Here is a 17,330-nt window from a genome sequence, read left to right as displayed (position 1 = left end):
TAATATATATGTATCTATCTTTTACATATATTTATTTTTGAAAAATTATTTTAGTTTAAGGATTTAATTTTTAAGATAAATAAATAGATAGATAGTTAATGATATTGTAATTATAACAATTTTATTATTCCCGCTGAAATTCGTTTTTTATTAACTTTCTTATTTTTATCTTTAATTTTTGAATTTGAAAAGTATTTTTATAAAGTATCGATAATTAGCATGCTAACTATTTATAAGATATTGAAAATTTTTAAAATTAAAGATCTAGCAAGAATTTTTATCATTAATTAAATATATAATTTAGTTATTTGGCAATAATAAATTAAAGAGCAATATATTTATAAATACTAATTTGGCTAAAAAATCTTTAGATCTTTTCAAATTAATGGATAGGATTAGCAACAATTTTATGAATTCACTAAGAAGTGATAAGACTCCTAGTAAAAGTGGTTAAAAGAGTAAAAATAACACTCCATCTCCTTATCCACAAAGAAATCATCTTTCTAATAGTGGAAATAACACGAAAAGAAGAACGTTAACATAAATAGGAACATAATCGTAAAAAGTAGGAAATAAAACATAAAGGTACTCCATAAATTAGCTAAATAAATCAGTGTCTCCTCAAGCCTCTTAGGCACATTCTTTTGGAGTAGGTAACTTTGTTAAATAAGGGTTTGAAAGATTAAAAAATATTTTATATTTAATTAAAGATAAGGTAATTTAGCAAAAATAAAGTACAATTGGTAATGATTATATGAAAATATTCAATATGGATAACATAGTAAATGCTCAGCCTATTCAAAATAAGAATTTTAATCAGAATTATAAATAAGATTAACCTTTATGTGAACAAAATTTTAATAAAAACATTGATGTATCACCTAATCAATATTTTTCTTCAAACACATTTAGTAGAAATGCAGAATAAGAATAAGAAAAAGGATTTTAAAATTAATTGTAATAAAAGTAGAGAACTAGCAGCATTAGTTACACTAATAACTTATTTGCTTAACAGAAAAGAGATGAATAAAATCCATTCTTTAAATAAGACGCTCCTATAAATAGTGCAAATGTATCTTCCATTTAATAAAAAAGTGCGACTTGTATATAAGATGGTTCTCAATTTTTTAGAAATAAATACTAATAAGAAAAATTATTTTAAGGAGCTGAAAAAAATAATTAATCTTCAAGTGAAATGACAGTTGAGTTTGAAGCAAATAGAAATGAAAACAATAATTTTTTTGCTGCAAATTAAAAACAATAAAATTCTGAATCAATCATTTCAACAAATTAAAATAAAAATTCTATGTTTGAAGAAAAATCTTAAAATGAGTAATCAAATAATATGGCAAACATTTTTTCAATCAAGCCAATGGGATAAAATTTTATTTAAAATCAAAATACTGGATTGATTTTGTAAGAAAAGAGCATTAATCCTTAGGCTAGCTTAGATAGCAGATACTAAATTAGCTAAGTAATTTAATAGAAAGATCCTTTAATATCTTAAGTGCATATAAAGTAACCCTCAAACCTTAGGGATCTGAGATAACGTCATAAATAAATGAAATCTGAGTCAGGTGACAAATCTTTCAGTTTACAAAGCAATATTCTTGATAAAATTAAAGATTTTAATGATAAAATGAAGAACCAATCAAGAAAAACATAAGATGAATTTAAAAGTGAGAATTCAAATAAATATCAATAAGAAAAACCAAAAAGTAATTCGAAAATGTTAGCAGATGACACTGAAAGCTAACTTTCAGCTGCAACAATAAATGATGAAAATAAAACACTAGATGATTCTCTCATCTAAAACTTAGTTTCAGATTAGAGTTAAGGAGTTATTTAAATGTGTTAAAATTCGAATAATTGCAGCTAATCAGAACCTCTTAATATACTAAAGGAATCAAGAATCAAATATTTAACAACAAAATTAGACATGATCTAAGAATCTAATACGTCAAAAAGGAGCTTTGTAAGTGGTGCTTTCTTCTAGTCTTAGGTAGAATAAAAAGATAAAGAAAATATATTTGGAATTGATATGAATTAAAACAGTCAAAACTATTAGAAGAATTTCAATATTTTTGGAAATTAAATGAATGATATTTAAGCAACTAGAAAAAATTTATTTGGTAAATATGATTACAAAGAAGAAAGTGAAAATTTTGAAGACCATGGTTATTAAAATGAGAATCTTAATTAAAATAAATAGTCTCAGTTTTTATTTGATAGCTCAGATGAACAATGTAGTGATAATTAAAGTAATTTTTTTATATTTTTTTAGATATTTTAATATTTCTAATCAATCAATTGAAAATACTAAAGTTAATATTTATAATACTATGAATACTGTAGATTCTTAATTTAATGAATTAATTTTTAATTTACACCCAATTAATAAATAAATAAATAATTCTTAACAATGGAAAATCTAAAATTATAACTTAGGTTTTATTTTAAAGAGTTTACAGAGTATAGTTTAAAATTTCATAATTTTGATAAAAAAATGCAACAATAATATTAATAAAAAATGTATTATTTTAGTAATTTAAAAAGGAAAATTGAGTTAGAATAACTAATCTCATAAAAAAATTTAAAGTGGTCAAGACATTAGTTTAGAAGGGAGATAAAATATGACAAATTCAATACTTGACAAAGCTTTTATTGGGGATATAACTGCAGTATATAGTGAAAAAAAGAGTAATCAATTAATACGTGAAGAAAAAGAAGCTCTTAGCTAAGTAATAAATTAAAACTAAATTCTAAACTCAATAGAAAATGATATTTTCAGTAATAATCAAGATTCGATAGGCTTTAGCTAGAAAGATTAATAGCTAAAACGTTTAGATCAAATGGGATGCTCGGATATCTCACCTATTTAGAGTTAAGTTTAAGTAAAAAGTAGTAATTCAGGTAGCAAAAAGGATAATGATTAATTAATTGATGAAATAGGTTAAGCACCAAGAAATTCACTTTCATTAGTTAATGAATTCGAAATATTGTAAATTTAAAATATGAATTCTTAATCCTAAGATAAGTAAGGGTAAAATACTACGATCCCTGATAAAAATCAAGTATTAATGTTAAATTCATAGTATAATGAAAACAGTCATTTTCCTAATTCATAAAATTAAAGTAATAAAATTGATAGTAGTAATAGCTAATTAAATGAAAATTTACTTAAAGATGAAATATAAACCCCTTTTATATAATAAAAACTTAAAAATTTTTTAGAAGACATAGGCTATTATAATGATGAAAAAAAGAAGCATTAAATAAATGAAATAATGTCTAAAGTTACTCTAGGTCTAGTTATAGATAAAGCAAACGCTTCAAAGCAATAGTATACATTAGAAGATAAAACATCAAACTAACCAGAAAACAAATCCCCATATCTATAAGAATACAAAAGTAACAGGATAAGTATAGGTTAAAATTCTGAATATTTATCTTGCTAAAGTAGGTTTAGCAATTAAACTATAAATGACTTTCCTGCTAATAGCTCACCATAAACAAAAAATCATAAAATGATCACATATGATTAAAGTGTAGTACAGAACCCTGTTTAAATAAAAGAAGATTTGGCAAGTGAACATATAACTGATAATAGCAATAAGGCAGCTTAAGATTAGGAATAAATAGAAAATAAACACTTTGAGCAGCTTAAAAAAGAAGTGGAATTTCTTTACAAATCTTGTAAAGGAAAAGATGAAGCTGAAAAAAATATTACAAGCAAAATATTTAATGATGTGCTTTATCCTTAGTTAGGATACAAGTCTGTATTAGAAGCATTTAAAGAAGGTAAATTTATGATTAATTTATTAATAAAATTTAGAACAGTTTTAAATAAATAAATAAATAAATAAATAAATAAATAAATAGACCCGTTCTTAACATATTTTGAATGATTTTATGAATTTATTTATTAAAAATAATTTGAATAAAACTTGCTTATTTAAATTTTTTATTTTATTTAAATTTATTATTTATTCTTAATCAGTAAATTAATTTCTGGTGTTAAATGAGTAAATTCCTAATTATATTAAACTGTCTTATCTTGTTATTATAATTATTTTTTTGATTACTTAGTTCAATTTATATGTGAAATTTAAATAAAATTTCATTGTAACAACAACTAATTAAGTTTATTTATTATTAGCTATTAATAGGGCAAGGGAAATGAAGTTTTTCACAAAACAAAATAAAAAGGAATTTAATGATTTGTTCACATAGATTAATTAAGGATAGGATATATCTGAAAATGAAATTAACCAGAACTAATAAACATAAGAAAAAGAAGATTAAATTAATAATACATAAGATTAAAAATCCAACAAACCTTCTTCCTCCAGAGGACTGAGAAGAAAAATGCCTACAAGGGGAAATAAAAAAAAAAAGGAAAGTCAATCTCAGTTAGAAATTAGTAATGCATCATCAGAATGTATCAGCGAGTCAGAGAACGAGCAGAGCAATTCTATCGACTCAGATATAGATAATGCTAAGAATAAAGGAAAAAGCAAAGCAAATAAATTAAATAAAAACAAAAAATTAAAAAAGATTTGAAATGCTTAACAAATTCCCACAAATAAATAAATATTTTGTGAAATGCCTTATTAGAAATAAATATATTTATGTATTGTATTTATAAAAAACTATTTGGTGGCATTTTAAAAAATTATTAATTAACCATTAAAATATTTGATATCTATTACCAAAATGTACTAAAAAACAATAAAATTTGTAAAAATTTTAAGAATAAAAAGCTGATTGATTTTAAAAATTGTAAATAAAAATCATTATTATATTTATATTGTCAGCATAGCTTAATAGTTTGAGTTTTTTAATAATTTTCCTGAGATTTAAAATAGAAAAGGTGAGCTAACTGATTTATTGATTGATTTGATTTGAAATGATATTGGATATTTATTCGAATGATTTTTGTTTTGATTTCAATAATAAATTTCTGGAGTTTATTAAAGAAAATCAAATATAATTTTGAATTTTTTTTTTACTAGTATTAAGAATTTCAAATTTTAAAATAGACGACTCGAAATAAATATTATTAAAAATAGAAATAAAATAAAACTATTTCTAGTTACAATTAAAATAAAAAACGACTTTTAAAATACAAAAATTTAATGTCAGTTGCTTGAGAAAATATAATAAATTAATTTGCAATCTTATTAGCTAGTAAGATTATTTAATTGGTGATATAAAATTGATTGATCTCACCAGTATTGATTTGGTATTAAGATTATCTTACAATTTTATAAATTTTCATAATTTAATTAGTTGTAATAAAATTTTTATGGCAAATGCCTTTCCCCAGAGAAATCCTTTTAAGATTTATTGAACAAATTAACAATAAAAATTGAGATACGCATGATCTTGAAAACCCTTTTTATACTAAAATCCAAAAACAAATCAAGGAAATGCTAAATAAAGTTAATTTTATTAAAAAATTTATTTATTCATAGATTTATTAGGAATTTTAAAGATTGGCTGATTGTGACAATGATTGATTGATTTTAGATGTTTGAAAAAAACAAGTTATCTAAATAATTATATGTATTTGTTTCTTTGTTTAAATATAAGACAATAAATTTATTTATTTATTTACATTTATATAAATAGAATTAACAGAAATACATACAGCTAAAATAGTAAAATACATACAAAAAATGGAATAAATAATTTGTAAAAATATTTTTTAAGATAACAAAATTATATTTTTACAATTTTAATTTGATTTTAATAATAAATTTTGTTTTTTAGCAATATTGCTGTTTTCAAAGAAAAAGAACAAAGCTAAAATAGATTTATATTAATTTATTTATAAATAATAATTCATGTTTTTTTGACATCATATGACTGAATCCTTTTTACAATTTTTTTATTCATATGATTTCTAACTAGTTTTAGTTAGTTAATTATTTAGTTAGTTTTATTATTTGTTATTTAGTTTGTTATTTCGTTTGTTTTATATTTTAAAATTTAATGATAAAGTTGTAATATATTATTTATATTTACTAGATTTATATGTTAATTATTATTATTATCATCATTATCACTACTGTAATTTTTTCTTTAATAATCATGTTTTTTTAAATATTAGTAGATGTTTTATTGCTTTTTTAAATGCCCTTTTACTGACTATTGAGTTTCAATTTTAAATCAATTTAGCAGTAGGGATGTTGGAATCATTATTTCCTCCTATTTTAGTTTCATGGATGTTTAGGTTTTTCATAAAAATTTCACTGATAACCTTAAGATCTTCAGTAGATCTTAAATTATCAATAGAGACTTATCGACTATTATCAAGGCATGTCTTAGAATGAATATTTAAGTTATACTCATTTTCAGATCCCTCATTTAAACAATTATATGAGGAAAGCCCGTTTTCATCTGTAGCTAAGCTCTGTTAGCTAGTTTTTTTGAACTAATTGTAATAATTAGAATTATGTGATGGGTAACTATGATTCATTATATCTCTTTCAAATTGGTATAAATCTTTATCATAAGAATCGTCAGCCATGTAAAGACTTCTTTGAAGTTCAGAAAAGGAAACAGCATTAGAGCGAGAACGATGAGAATATTCCATGGTTTTAGTGATAATTGTAGCTATGAGTCAGAAGTCAAAGTAATTAATATAGCTGAAAGCAGAGTCAATAACTCTTAATTAGTAGAAAAAATTGATTTATTGTTTTTGCTATTTTTATTTGATTTCAAATGATTTTAGTAGATGTATATATGTATGTATATAGACTATTTTTCTGTTTTTTTATTAATAATTGAAAAATGAATTTTGATTTATAAATCAATTAAATTTTTCTTTTTCCTTTTTCTTTTTTGGTGTGGTTAGCAAAATTATGGTTTTTTTTTGTTTTATATCAATTATATCAATATTCGATTATTTTTATCAACTGGTTTTGAATTTATTTGCTCTATTACTATTACTTTGTTAAAAAAATTAATTTGCTAATCTAAAAATTTAGTGATTTGCAGGTGATAGGTGATAGAGTTAAATGTTGAATAAAAACCCTTGAATAAGAAGAAGACTTTAGAAAAATTGAAATTAATAAATTATTACTATTTTTACTCTATTTTCACAATCTGCTAATTTACATCTTTTTTCATTATTTAAGGAGATTTTTCTATCTTTTAATGAGTCCATATCATAAATCATCACTTGGTCGACAGACAAATTGATCAATCAATCAATTAATATATCTATCTATCTATTTTGGAATTATCTTTTAGATTGCCATATTTTTAGATTTTTAATTCAATAAATTAACTTTCTACCACTTTTAAATATTTAATAGTATGAATTATACTGTTTTACTCCTCATAGAATTTTAACATCCATGCTTTCAGGTTTCATTAAGAACCAATTATTTTCACAAAATTCATTGTAAGAGTGGGGAAATTTTTCATTATTATCCTTTAGTCAATAGTATATAAATCTCTCAAAATTTTAATTGTTGATTTTATAAAGTAAATTCTTAATTAAATTACGTATTAAATTAGCCTGACATAGTTCTACATCTAAATTATAATCATTAAAAAACAATTTGAAATTGCAAAATATAAATTACAAATAATATAAATATGTGTGAAAGAAAAAAGTTATTAAATATAGATTCTAATTTTTACAAAGCAACAACTTTTATATCAATCAACCAATCTCTAAAAACTATTATTTAAATCAGTTTTTATAATAAGAAAAATCTTTTACAAAAAAATAAAGAATAAAAATAAAACTACATTATCGTATCTTAAAAGTTTATCGTAACTTAATAATTGTATTTTATGCTAATTTAATTCATTTCAAAGATATTTCTTTTATTTTTTGGTCATAGTTTAAAATTAGAATTATTTTAAATCTAATATCTTTCTATCTAAAAATTAATCAATTTCTAAACATTATTCTCACACACACAATGTAATATTCTAAATTTGGACTTCGCTATTTATCCAAAAAACCTAATTAAATCTATTTATTATTATAAAAATAATAATAGTTAATTTAATTACCTTAATATACCAATTAGAGCCCCCCCCATATTAGAAACCCCCCTCTCATCAAAAAAGACCAATTTTTGAACTTTTTAGGGGGGCTCTAATCGGTTGGTATATTACTGTATTTAGTTATAAATAAAATGTAACATGCTTGAAAAAGATTAAATTATTTATGTAGTCTTTTTGAAGAATGAGTTGAGTTGAATTTTTATTTTTTTTAATTCATGCATTCCTAAAAAGACTACACAAATTAATTAATATTTCGAAATTCGTTTTAAAAAACTAAAAAACATCTAAATAAATACTTAAACTTTTTAGAAAAATAATGATGTAAATTAATATTTAAAACTCGTTTTAAAAAACTAAAAAAATATGTAAACAAATACTTAAGCTTTCCGAATTGAATATTTATCTATTTTAATTTATCCCTTCCTTAAAGATTGCACAAATTAATATTTCAAAGTTCATTTTATAGACCAAATAAACATGAGAAAAAATACTTGCACTTTCCTTAAAATGATTATACAAATTAATATTTAAAAGTTCTTTTAAAAACTAATAAAATATGTAAATAAATTTAATTAAGCTTTCCGAATTGAATTTTTATCTTTTTTAATTAATGCATATTTCAAATTTCATTTTAAAACACTAAAAATACATGTAATTAAATACTTAATAACTTTCTTAAATATGATTATAGAAATTAATATTTAAAATTTCTTTTTTAAAAAACTAATAAAATATGTATAAATACTTAATTAAGCTTTCCGAATTGAATTTTTATCTTATTTAATTTATGCATTCCATAAAGATTACACAAATTAATATTTCAGAGTTCATTTTAATAAAACTAAAAAAAAAATGTTAAATAATACTTTACACTTTCCTTAAAATAATTACACAAATTAATATTTAAAAGTACATTTTAAAAATCTAATAAAATATGTAAACCAACATTTAAGCTTTGTTTTTATGATTGTCTATTATCTAACATTGAAAGTAAAAGGATAGAAAGAAAAATTAATTTAATATTAACAATTATTAGCTAGGGTTGGTTGATGGTAAAACTTTAAACTGTTTGTAATTAATTATTTTTGTACTCTTCATATTTAACTTAATTCATTAAATACTTCAAACAATTATTTTAAAATACATAATGCAAAATATTTAAGATATCAATGATAAAATTAGTGTATTATTATATTTATATATTTAAAAATTAAAGGTATTATGATCAAATTTTATTTAAAATATTCTTAAATCAGCAATTAATAAACAATCAAGTTTTTTGAATTATATTTTTATGATAAACTCTAAATCCTCGTTATTTTAAAATCAAATAAAATCAATTTTTTCAAAAATTTTGGCATTAAACCAAATAAAATTTTAAAATCTAATTATTTTTAAAATTCATCCAATAGAAACAATCTATTTTAGGTTAATCCCTAATTTAGGCTAATATCAAAAATAAAAAACTTTTTTATAATAAAATATTTAATATAAAAATTAAATGAGAAAAAATAGTTTATTAATTATTATTGTAAATTAATTTTTAAGCAAATATAATGACTGGTAAGGAATTAAGAACAAAAAGTAACTAGTTACTAATAAATATTTACAGTTTTTAAAATGATGTCATGCTCGCTCCTAGTCTTAATAACATAAAAATACTTAATTGCCTTAAAATATTAAATTTGTTAATTTTGAGCTAAGTTAAAAGACATAATCTACTTGTTCTTACTTAATAATATTTTTAATACATTAATATAGATAAATAGAAGCAATTATTAAAGAATTAGTTGATTGTTATTAAAAAGCTTAAATTGAATAAAGCAATGAAGACATAATAATAAAGTGAGAAATGCTACTTAAAATATTTAAGGATCCTTTTCTTTTTTTGCTCAGCTTCACTATTTCCATTAAGCTTGATCTCATCTGGGAATTATTAAATTTTTAAATTTATTAGTGTCCCAATATTTAGTGTTAATTCTGGATTTTTATTTCATAAAATGGTTTCTAAGCATGTTTTAGTATAATTAAATAAAATAAATCTTAACAGCGCTTATATTACAACAATCATTTATTACATTGGAAACTACTTAATAGGAGTATTTTGGGCAGAATTATTTATGGATAGCGAAAGAATAAAGTTAAATTCATATTTGTTTCTTTCTCTCCCTATTGTAAATGGCCTATTATTCATAATACTTTTTGGAATTAGATATTTTAATTTATCTCTTCGAACTCAATTTGAAAGTATTTTCGATTCTGAATCAAGTGGATTAGCTATTATTGATTTAACCGTTAAGAAGTTGTATGATGAGACATTGTAAAAAAAAAATGAATTAAAAAGACAGCTCTCTCACTAAATTGAACAATAAAAGCAAAGTGATGAAGAAATTAATTCAATATTTTTAAAATCACCAGCTAACAAAAATTAAAGTATAATTAAAATTCTTTCTATTAACATTAAGAAATTAAAAACTTCAAAAAATTTCGAAGTATTTGCTCTTTTTAATCAAAGAAGTATATTTATTTTACATTTGTAAAATTTTATTTTTTTTAAAAGAAGAAGTTGAGGTAGGAACACCTAAAAATAGAGGATCACAGACATAAATGTTAACTTTCAATTAGAATAACAGTCAATTTGTAGATCCTATGGCACTTGATGAAAAACCTATTTAAATTTAAGCTTAAGGTCTTAGTTTTCCAAATGAAAGAAATGAAGGTAATAAATACTATTAAAATTTTGTAGCTTAATTAATTAAACTACTTTTTTTAATTTAATTCATTAATATATAGATAGAAATGTAAATATGTTACATATATAAATAAAATACATAAACACAAATACCTCTAAATTAAGCAAATTAATTAATTAGATCTAAATTATAATAAAATTTTCAATTTTTTTTATCTAAATTAGTTGGTTTAATTTCAAAGGTAAAGTGTTTTTTATAAATTTTTTCTTTCATTTAAAACATTTTATTTTATTTATAAATCCATCCTAATTTAATTAATTTAATTGAAATTTATAGCATAATAAATATTTGTTCATAGTAGACAGTCTTCTTAAACATAAATTCCAGCAAATATAAATTAAAATAATGAAGTTAATGCTAAAAATTTGTCTTAAGTAGTGAATTTATCTGAAAGCATTTAATAGTAACCAGCAAAAAGAGGGAATGTAGAATAGGTATTAAGAAAATAAACTAAATCATTTACATATAGATTCCTTTAATCTATTATACATACAGATGATAAATAATGTAGATTCTTAAAAGTATTATTTGGTCTTTTTTTGATTTACGTGAGTATTATCTTATAAATAATATTTTCAGTAAATATAACTAAAACTTTTTAATTTCTTCTTGATTAAAGTATTTACTTCATATATTTAGTATGTATGGGCTATCCTGCCTTAATTGGAATCATTAAATTAGTTCCAGTAACAATAAATTCAATTATGAAGTTAAGGTACCAATGGTAAATATAGTTCCTCTCTTTATTCTTTGCAAGTCTTCCTTATCGAGGCCTCTACCTAGAATTTAATTAGTATAAATTAGGATTAGGAATAGTTGCTATAAAATTCTTTTATAAACTATTGGTTTATTATTTATAGTTTAGATTTGCAAGTTAATTGTTTGATCTAAAAAAAAAAATAAACATGAAAATTAAAAAGTAAGAAAAAGATGGTGGTAATCTCTTACAAATGAAACTTAAAGAAATGTAATTCAATTTTTAAAGTGATCCAAATATTGAAAGAAACCCAAAAAGTAAAAAAAATGAAAGTAAGGCATAATCTTCTATTCCACCTCCTCCTTTAAGTATTGAAGATGGATTAAATTAAAAAGAAGTATAATAAATTTTAGATAAAAATTAAGAAAAATTTAATGGATTTTAAGAAATAGAATAGCTTTTACATGAATTAAAACAAAAAGGATAAATATTTTATTAAATGATCTACAAGCTAGAAATGATCTAATTTTCTGATATACTTCATATGATTTGCGTTATTATTTCTATCAGTATTAATGCCTCAATCAACTCAAACAATACTCAAGTTGAATCAATTTAAGCATTTAATGAGCATAAAACAGGCATTGTGGTTATTTTCTTTGTTGAGCTTATTGCTGAACTAATCTACACTGTTTTAGTTGCTAATTTAATTGGTAAAATCTAAGATTTCTATTAGTATAGCTTTTACAAATTTATGAGCGATATTTTTAATTTTTCAAGAAAGCAATTTATGTACATTGTTGCAAGTATACTTTGCTCTTATTCGATATTATTCATAGTTATTAATAATTCATGATATACAATATACTTACTAAAGAGCATAATTTTGGTTTGGCTATATTAACTATAAGATTATATTAAAAACTTCCTATAATATTCCAATATTTTTTTTATTTAGTTTATATTATTTGTTTTATATTAATTGTATATTTTCTTTAATTTAATAAATTATTTTTGGTTTTTTACAAAAAGTAATTTAGGAATAATATCAAATTCTTATCTTACATAAATCGAAATTCATATTTCTCTCAGTATTTAAAATAAGCCTTATTGAACTTTAAGTATGCTTAAACATTATTAATATTAAATCTTTTAACTTATAATGATTATATTTTTAAATTCTGAAGTGTCAAATTTAAAATAATTTTTATATTTATTAATAAATCTTAGATGTTGTAATTATTATTTTTACTTTAAACTTTTTGAATTTTTTAAAATTATTGTTTGCTCTCAAATTTTAGTTGTTTTAATAATATTTAATGTACAACATTTTTGCTTGAAAATGAAATGTTAAATATATCATACAATTTAGTTTATAGATTAAAATAGAAATGTGATTTTCATATGTTAAAATTAATGTTAATTTATAGAATCAAATTTTTATTTATTGGAGTTATTTATTTACAGCTTGAATTAATACATTCTTAAACTCAGAAGTTTTTTCATATTCGATTTAGCTAATAGCATTAACACCTAATTCTTTAATCTGAAAGTCTTGATTTACTTTGGTGATTACTAAATCTTCACTTTTACATCTACCAAAAATATTTATATAAAAATGCTACTCATTTTCTGAGTTTGTGATTTCATTCTTTATAGATGGTACTATACAATATCTTTTTCCATATTCAAGTAAGCATCTTGAATCAAGCTAAACTTCTCTTCTTTAACTATACTTTCCAGAATTTTATAGCATATTTTCTTCTGAATATTTATCAAGCTTTTTTTGGTCATTCTTTAATTCAAATAAGCATAACATCATACTCTATTGTATTTTTTCATAAGGATACTTTTCTCCATTATATAAGCGTCCATCATCTTAAGCAAGATTAATAAAAAATGGTATACTTTTTTCATTATTTCCAGACTTATTCTTTAGCTCAATTATAAATTAAGGATTTTTCGATGCAAAATCTTTGAAGCTTTGCTCTGATCTTTTGAGTGCTCCTGAACTAAATTATTTATTCCAACATCCTTTAATTCTAAAACCACTCCAAGCATCAGAAAAAAGTAAACAAACAAATAAATTATTAAAAATTCTTCTCCAATCTTTGTAGCAGATTAAGAATTTTCCATCTTCTGCCATTTCATATCTAGATTAAAATTTTTTATGTTAAAAATAAATGTAACAAATATTAATTAAAAAATTACCTCTCAGGAGGAGTTATTCCTAGCTTTTTACATCTTGTTTCTTAATCGTCAAAGAATTTATTGATTTTTGGCATATACTGTTATACTTTATCAATATAATCTGGATTTTCAGACCATTTTAGCTACCATTCACCATATCCCCATGGATTGCGGACAATTAATATACGATGGTTTTAATGAGGGTTCTCTCTTTTGTGATTTTCTTTCTCTTCCTAATTAATGTAATCAAGTTGCATCAAATAATTTATGGAATAGGCATGTCCTGAATATATTCCTGTTTTTTCACCATCCAAATTTACAAGAGCTTCTGTACCGCCTTCAGCACTGCATCCAATCAAGCATCCTTAATTTTATTTATAATTTTTAAATATAATATTTAAACAAGCAATATACCTTTTTCTTTAAATGCTATCAGCATTTTCCAAAAAGTTTCTTTGGAATCTTGTAATTTTTGCCATACTTCTTCAAAATCGGTTGTTTTTGTATTTATTTTTTCTCCAATATCAATCGTAGCTGGGCACCTACCAAACTCGATATCATCTTTTGAATATTTAAAATTATCTAATTTCATTCTGATTGAAAGATTTCCAGTTAAATCTTAAAGGCCTTATCCCATGTCTCCTGAATTTAATGCTTAATAGCTTGAGTGTATCTTAGCATAAGCTTTCTCAATTAAGCTAACCCAAAATTCATTTTTAGTAGCACATTAAGAATAAATCTGGTTAAAAATAAATTTTTTTAAATTTAATTTTTGTTAAAAATGAATAATTACTATTTCTCCATTCTCTAAGCAGGGTAATCTGTTATCAACAATAACATAACGCCATTTATAATTCTTAAAAAATTTCATGACATAAATACCGTACTGAGATAGGAAATGGAAAAGAGGAGGATAAATACCTCTACTCATCATAAACATTTTTTAGTCTTCTGTTTATCCAGGTTTATGAGGATCAAATTCTCCATCTACGTATTCATTATATTCAGAAACGATACTTAAAGCACTAATAAACCAACAATCACCTAAGTACTTACTTTATTTAACATCATTACTGCTTGCACCTTCATACAAAAAGTGAATATGTTGCAATTCCTTTTTTTCATCTTCAGTTAAATACTCATCTCCATGATGCTCAATATACTCATCAACAATCTCATTTAATCTTAGCCATCTAACACTTTCAGGTTCAGGGCATCCAGGAGGAATTTCATTAGAACTAAAGTACATGGATTTAGAGCCATAAGGATCCTATTATTCGTTAGGACCAAATTCTTAATCTGTCCAAACTTATTCTCCCTTTTAATTCATTTCAGAAACAATTTCAATGCATTTTTTAAGACATGATATTTCATCATTCAATATAGTTCCCCATTTTGTTTTAATAACTTACTTATTTTCATCAATTTCGTGCTTTTTGTAGTAATTTTTTATTTTATTATTTATTTATTTATTTGCTATATATAATTTTAAAAATACCTTTAAGAAGAAATCATTGTCAGTAAGAGTTGGTTTCAAAGAGTTTACAATGCTTTAAATCTATTATAGACTTACATTAGCATCAGAAAGAGCCGTTTTTTTGATATGTATTAACTTTTAATTTTATTCCATTTCCTTGAAACTCTCTAACTCAGTAATATCCTTTACATTTGCTCTTTTAGTTGATGAAATTGATTTAGTTGTTGAATTAAGTTCATTATCAATTCCAAAAAATAATCTTTTTTGTTCTGATATTTCAAAATCTACTTGGTCTATTAAGGCAGATAGATAAATATCATTTCTCTATTCTTTATCTAAAAATCTTAATAAAAAAAAAATTCTTTTACTTGTTTAATTTCTAAAATATTTTACTGGAAAAGCTCTACTGCTACGTCAGATTCCTCGATCCAAAATATTTATTTTGCAAATTTGATAAATTCTTATTTTTTTAGAACTTACTAAGATGTAAAGCCTTAATATCTAAAATACTGTTCAGCATCAATTTCAATAACTAACAAAATTCTAGCAAATAAATAAAAAATTATATCAACAGACCAATCAGGTTATTTAAATTTACAATAAAATTTAATTAATTCCTCGTAGTCGATAGAACCATTTTTGCCTGTATCCAAGCCTTTAAAAAACAGAAGTTTGTCTCCATTAGAAACTTTTTTATAATTTTTGATCTTTTTAAAGCTATTGAAAATGTCTTAAAGTAAAATTCCAGCTCTTAAATCTGACATATTATCTGCTATAATTCTAACGAAATTTGGAATATTTATTTTGTATGAATTAACAAATTTTGCAATAAGTTATTTCAAATCAACTTCTTGAGTTTAACTTAAATCAATTTTATTTGGATGAAATTAGTCTTATCCTTTAGTATGATCACAATTACCATGATTACTATTATTAATGTTTTCATTTTGTTCATTTTCTTTTCCATTCTAAGAGCTTCCTTTACCATTTACTGCTCCTTTATCATTAGAAGGTTTTAAATCTATAAAATTGTTGATATTTATATTCTTATCATTAGAAACTATTCTCATCATTTTTTTAGTCTAAACTATGAAATAATCCTTGCTAATTTATTAGCTTTTTTCAATATCTAGATAAGTATAAATGCCAATAATCTCAGTGTCATTTATATTTTTCATAAATTTAGCTGTAAATCCATAAAATTGTTCATATTAAATAAATCCTTCCTTTTTTAACAAATAAAACAGATATTAAATTTCTCATATAAATTATCAGCAAAAATAATTTGATCAAATTTTGTAGATTTTGTATAAACTTTTCAAGATAATTTTATAAATTTCTCATAATTTTTGAAATAAAAAATTAAAAAAAGTTAAACAAATGTATTTGAGTTAATCTAAAAAATTACATTATTGTAATCTATGTGTTTATAGCACATATAAGGGGAGATCAGCTATTAAATTAGATTTTCACAAAATTTATAGAAGCTTCTTTGATTGTAAGTTCTTTTTTCTTGTTAGTTCTCCCCTAGAATTTACTCTACCATTGATTCTTAGTTGATCTAAAATGCCTAAAGACAATCATAATATCCTTGCTTAGTAATTTTACCTGTACATTCTTAATCACATAATTGAATTATTCTCTAAATGTGCTGGGATTTCATGTTTAGCTTTGAATTTGATAAAAATTATTTAAACATAACATCTTTTATCACTCCTTCATACTTTGTATCAGCTGCACGAAATAAACTTTCTGGAGTCATACCTAAATACATTTTGCATCTGTTAGAAAACTGCTCCATGATTTGCTAATCTGCACCCATAAAATTATTGGAAGATCCTATTCTGGTTAGATTTTATGTTTAATTCTAAGATTAGTCCTAGAAACTAGCATCAAGCATAGACAAATTATTGTTTGATTGTCTATCTAATGCACGCAACTTTGTGCTATACCATTCTAATTTTTGTTTTTACTATTAATTTACTTCTTATAGCTAGATATATTTTATCTTAAGCAACTTTATATCCCTTCTATAATCATCTACAGTCTTTTATATGGTAGGAGCTGCTGCTCCGATTTAAAATTTATTATTTTAAGTTAGAATCATTGTCAAATTTCTTTGTTTATCTCTTTTTTTATATCTTTAATGTTATTTGAAACAAATATTTATTTCAATTTTTAA

The 17,330-nt window shown here is 22.4% G+C and overlaps 4 protein-coding genes across 4 annotated transcripts; 2 read left to right on the top strand and 2 right to left on the bottom strand. All coding sequences in view use genetic code 6, as the record gives it.

Annotated features, from left to right (window-relative positions):
- Positions 1–259: 259 nt before the first annotated feature.
- Positions 260–4,563, top strand: TTHERM_00932010 (hypothetical protein; the record flags this gene model as incomplete). The annotated part of the gene is made up of 4 exons (XM_001021856.2): positions 260–653; positions 711–2,261; positions 2,545–3,801; positions 4,160–4,563. The coding sequence occupies exons 1-4, from the start codon at positions 386–388 to the stop codon at positions 4,561–4,563; spliced, it is 3,480 nt and encodes a 1,159-aa protein (XP_001021856.2). The 5' UTR covers positions 260–385.
- A 1,600-nt stretch (positions 4,564–6,163) lies between these two features.
- On the bottom strand, positions 6,164–6,601 carry TTHERM_00932000 (hypothetical protein; the record flags this gene model as incomplete). Its single annotated transcript, XM_001021855.3, has 1 exon — positions 6,164–6,601. One exon carries the CDS (start codon positions 6,599–6,601, stop codon positions 6,164–6,166), a length of 438 nt encoding a protein of 145 aa, XP_001021855.1.
- A 3,430-nt stretch (positions 6,602–10,031) lies between these two features.
- TTHERM_00931990 (transmembrane protein, putative) lies at positions 10,032–12,337 on the top strand (the record flags this gene model as incomplete). Its single annotated transcript, XM_001021854.2, has 6 exons — positions 10,032–10,464; positions 10,592–10,750; positions 10,825–10,832; positions 10,949–10,965; positions 11,086–11,291; positions 11,424–12,337. 6 exons carry the CDS (start codon positions 10,032–10,034, stop codon positions 12,335–12,337), a joined length of 1,737 nt encoding a protein of 578 aa, XP_001021854.2.
- Positions 12,338–12,913: 576 nt separating this feature from the next.
- On the bottom strand, positions 12,914–17,255 carry TTHERM_00931970 (calpain family cysteine protease; the record flags this gene model as incomplete). The annotated part of the gene is made up of 7 exons (XM_001021852.3): positions 12,914–13,634; positions 13,693–14,035; positions 14,086–14,410; positions 14,465–15,103; positions 15,170–15,491; positions 15,542–16,374; positions 16,557–17,255. The coding sequence occupies 7 exons, from the start codon at positions 17,253–17,255 to the stop codon at positions 12,914–12,916; spliced, it is 3,882 nt and encodes a 1,293-aa protein (XP_001021852.3).
- Between the last annotated feature and the right edge of the window lie 75 nt (positions 17,256–17,330).

Source organism: Tetrahymena thermophila (assembly GCF_000189635.1).
Source record: "Tetrahymena thermophila SB210 genomic scaffold scf_8254503, whole genome shotgun sequence".
Taxonomy (NCBI): domain Eukaryota; phylum Ciliophora; class Oligohymenophorea; order Hymenostomatida; family Tetrahymenidae; genus Tetrahymena; species Tetrahymena thermophila.
This window is presented reverse-complemented; position numbering and strand designations above follow the sequence as displayed.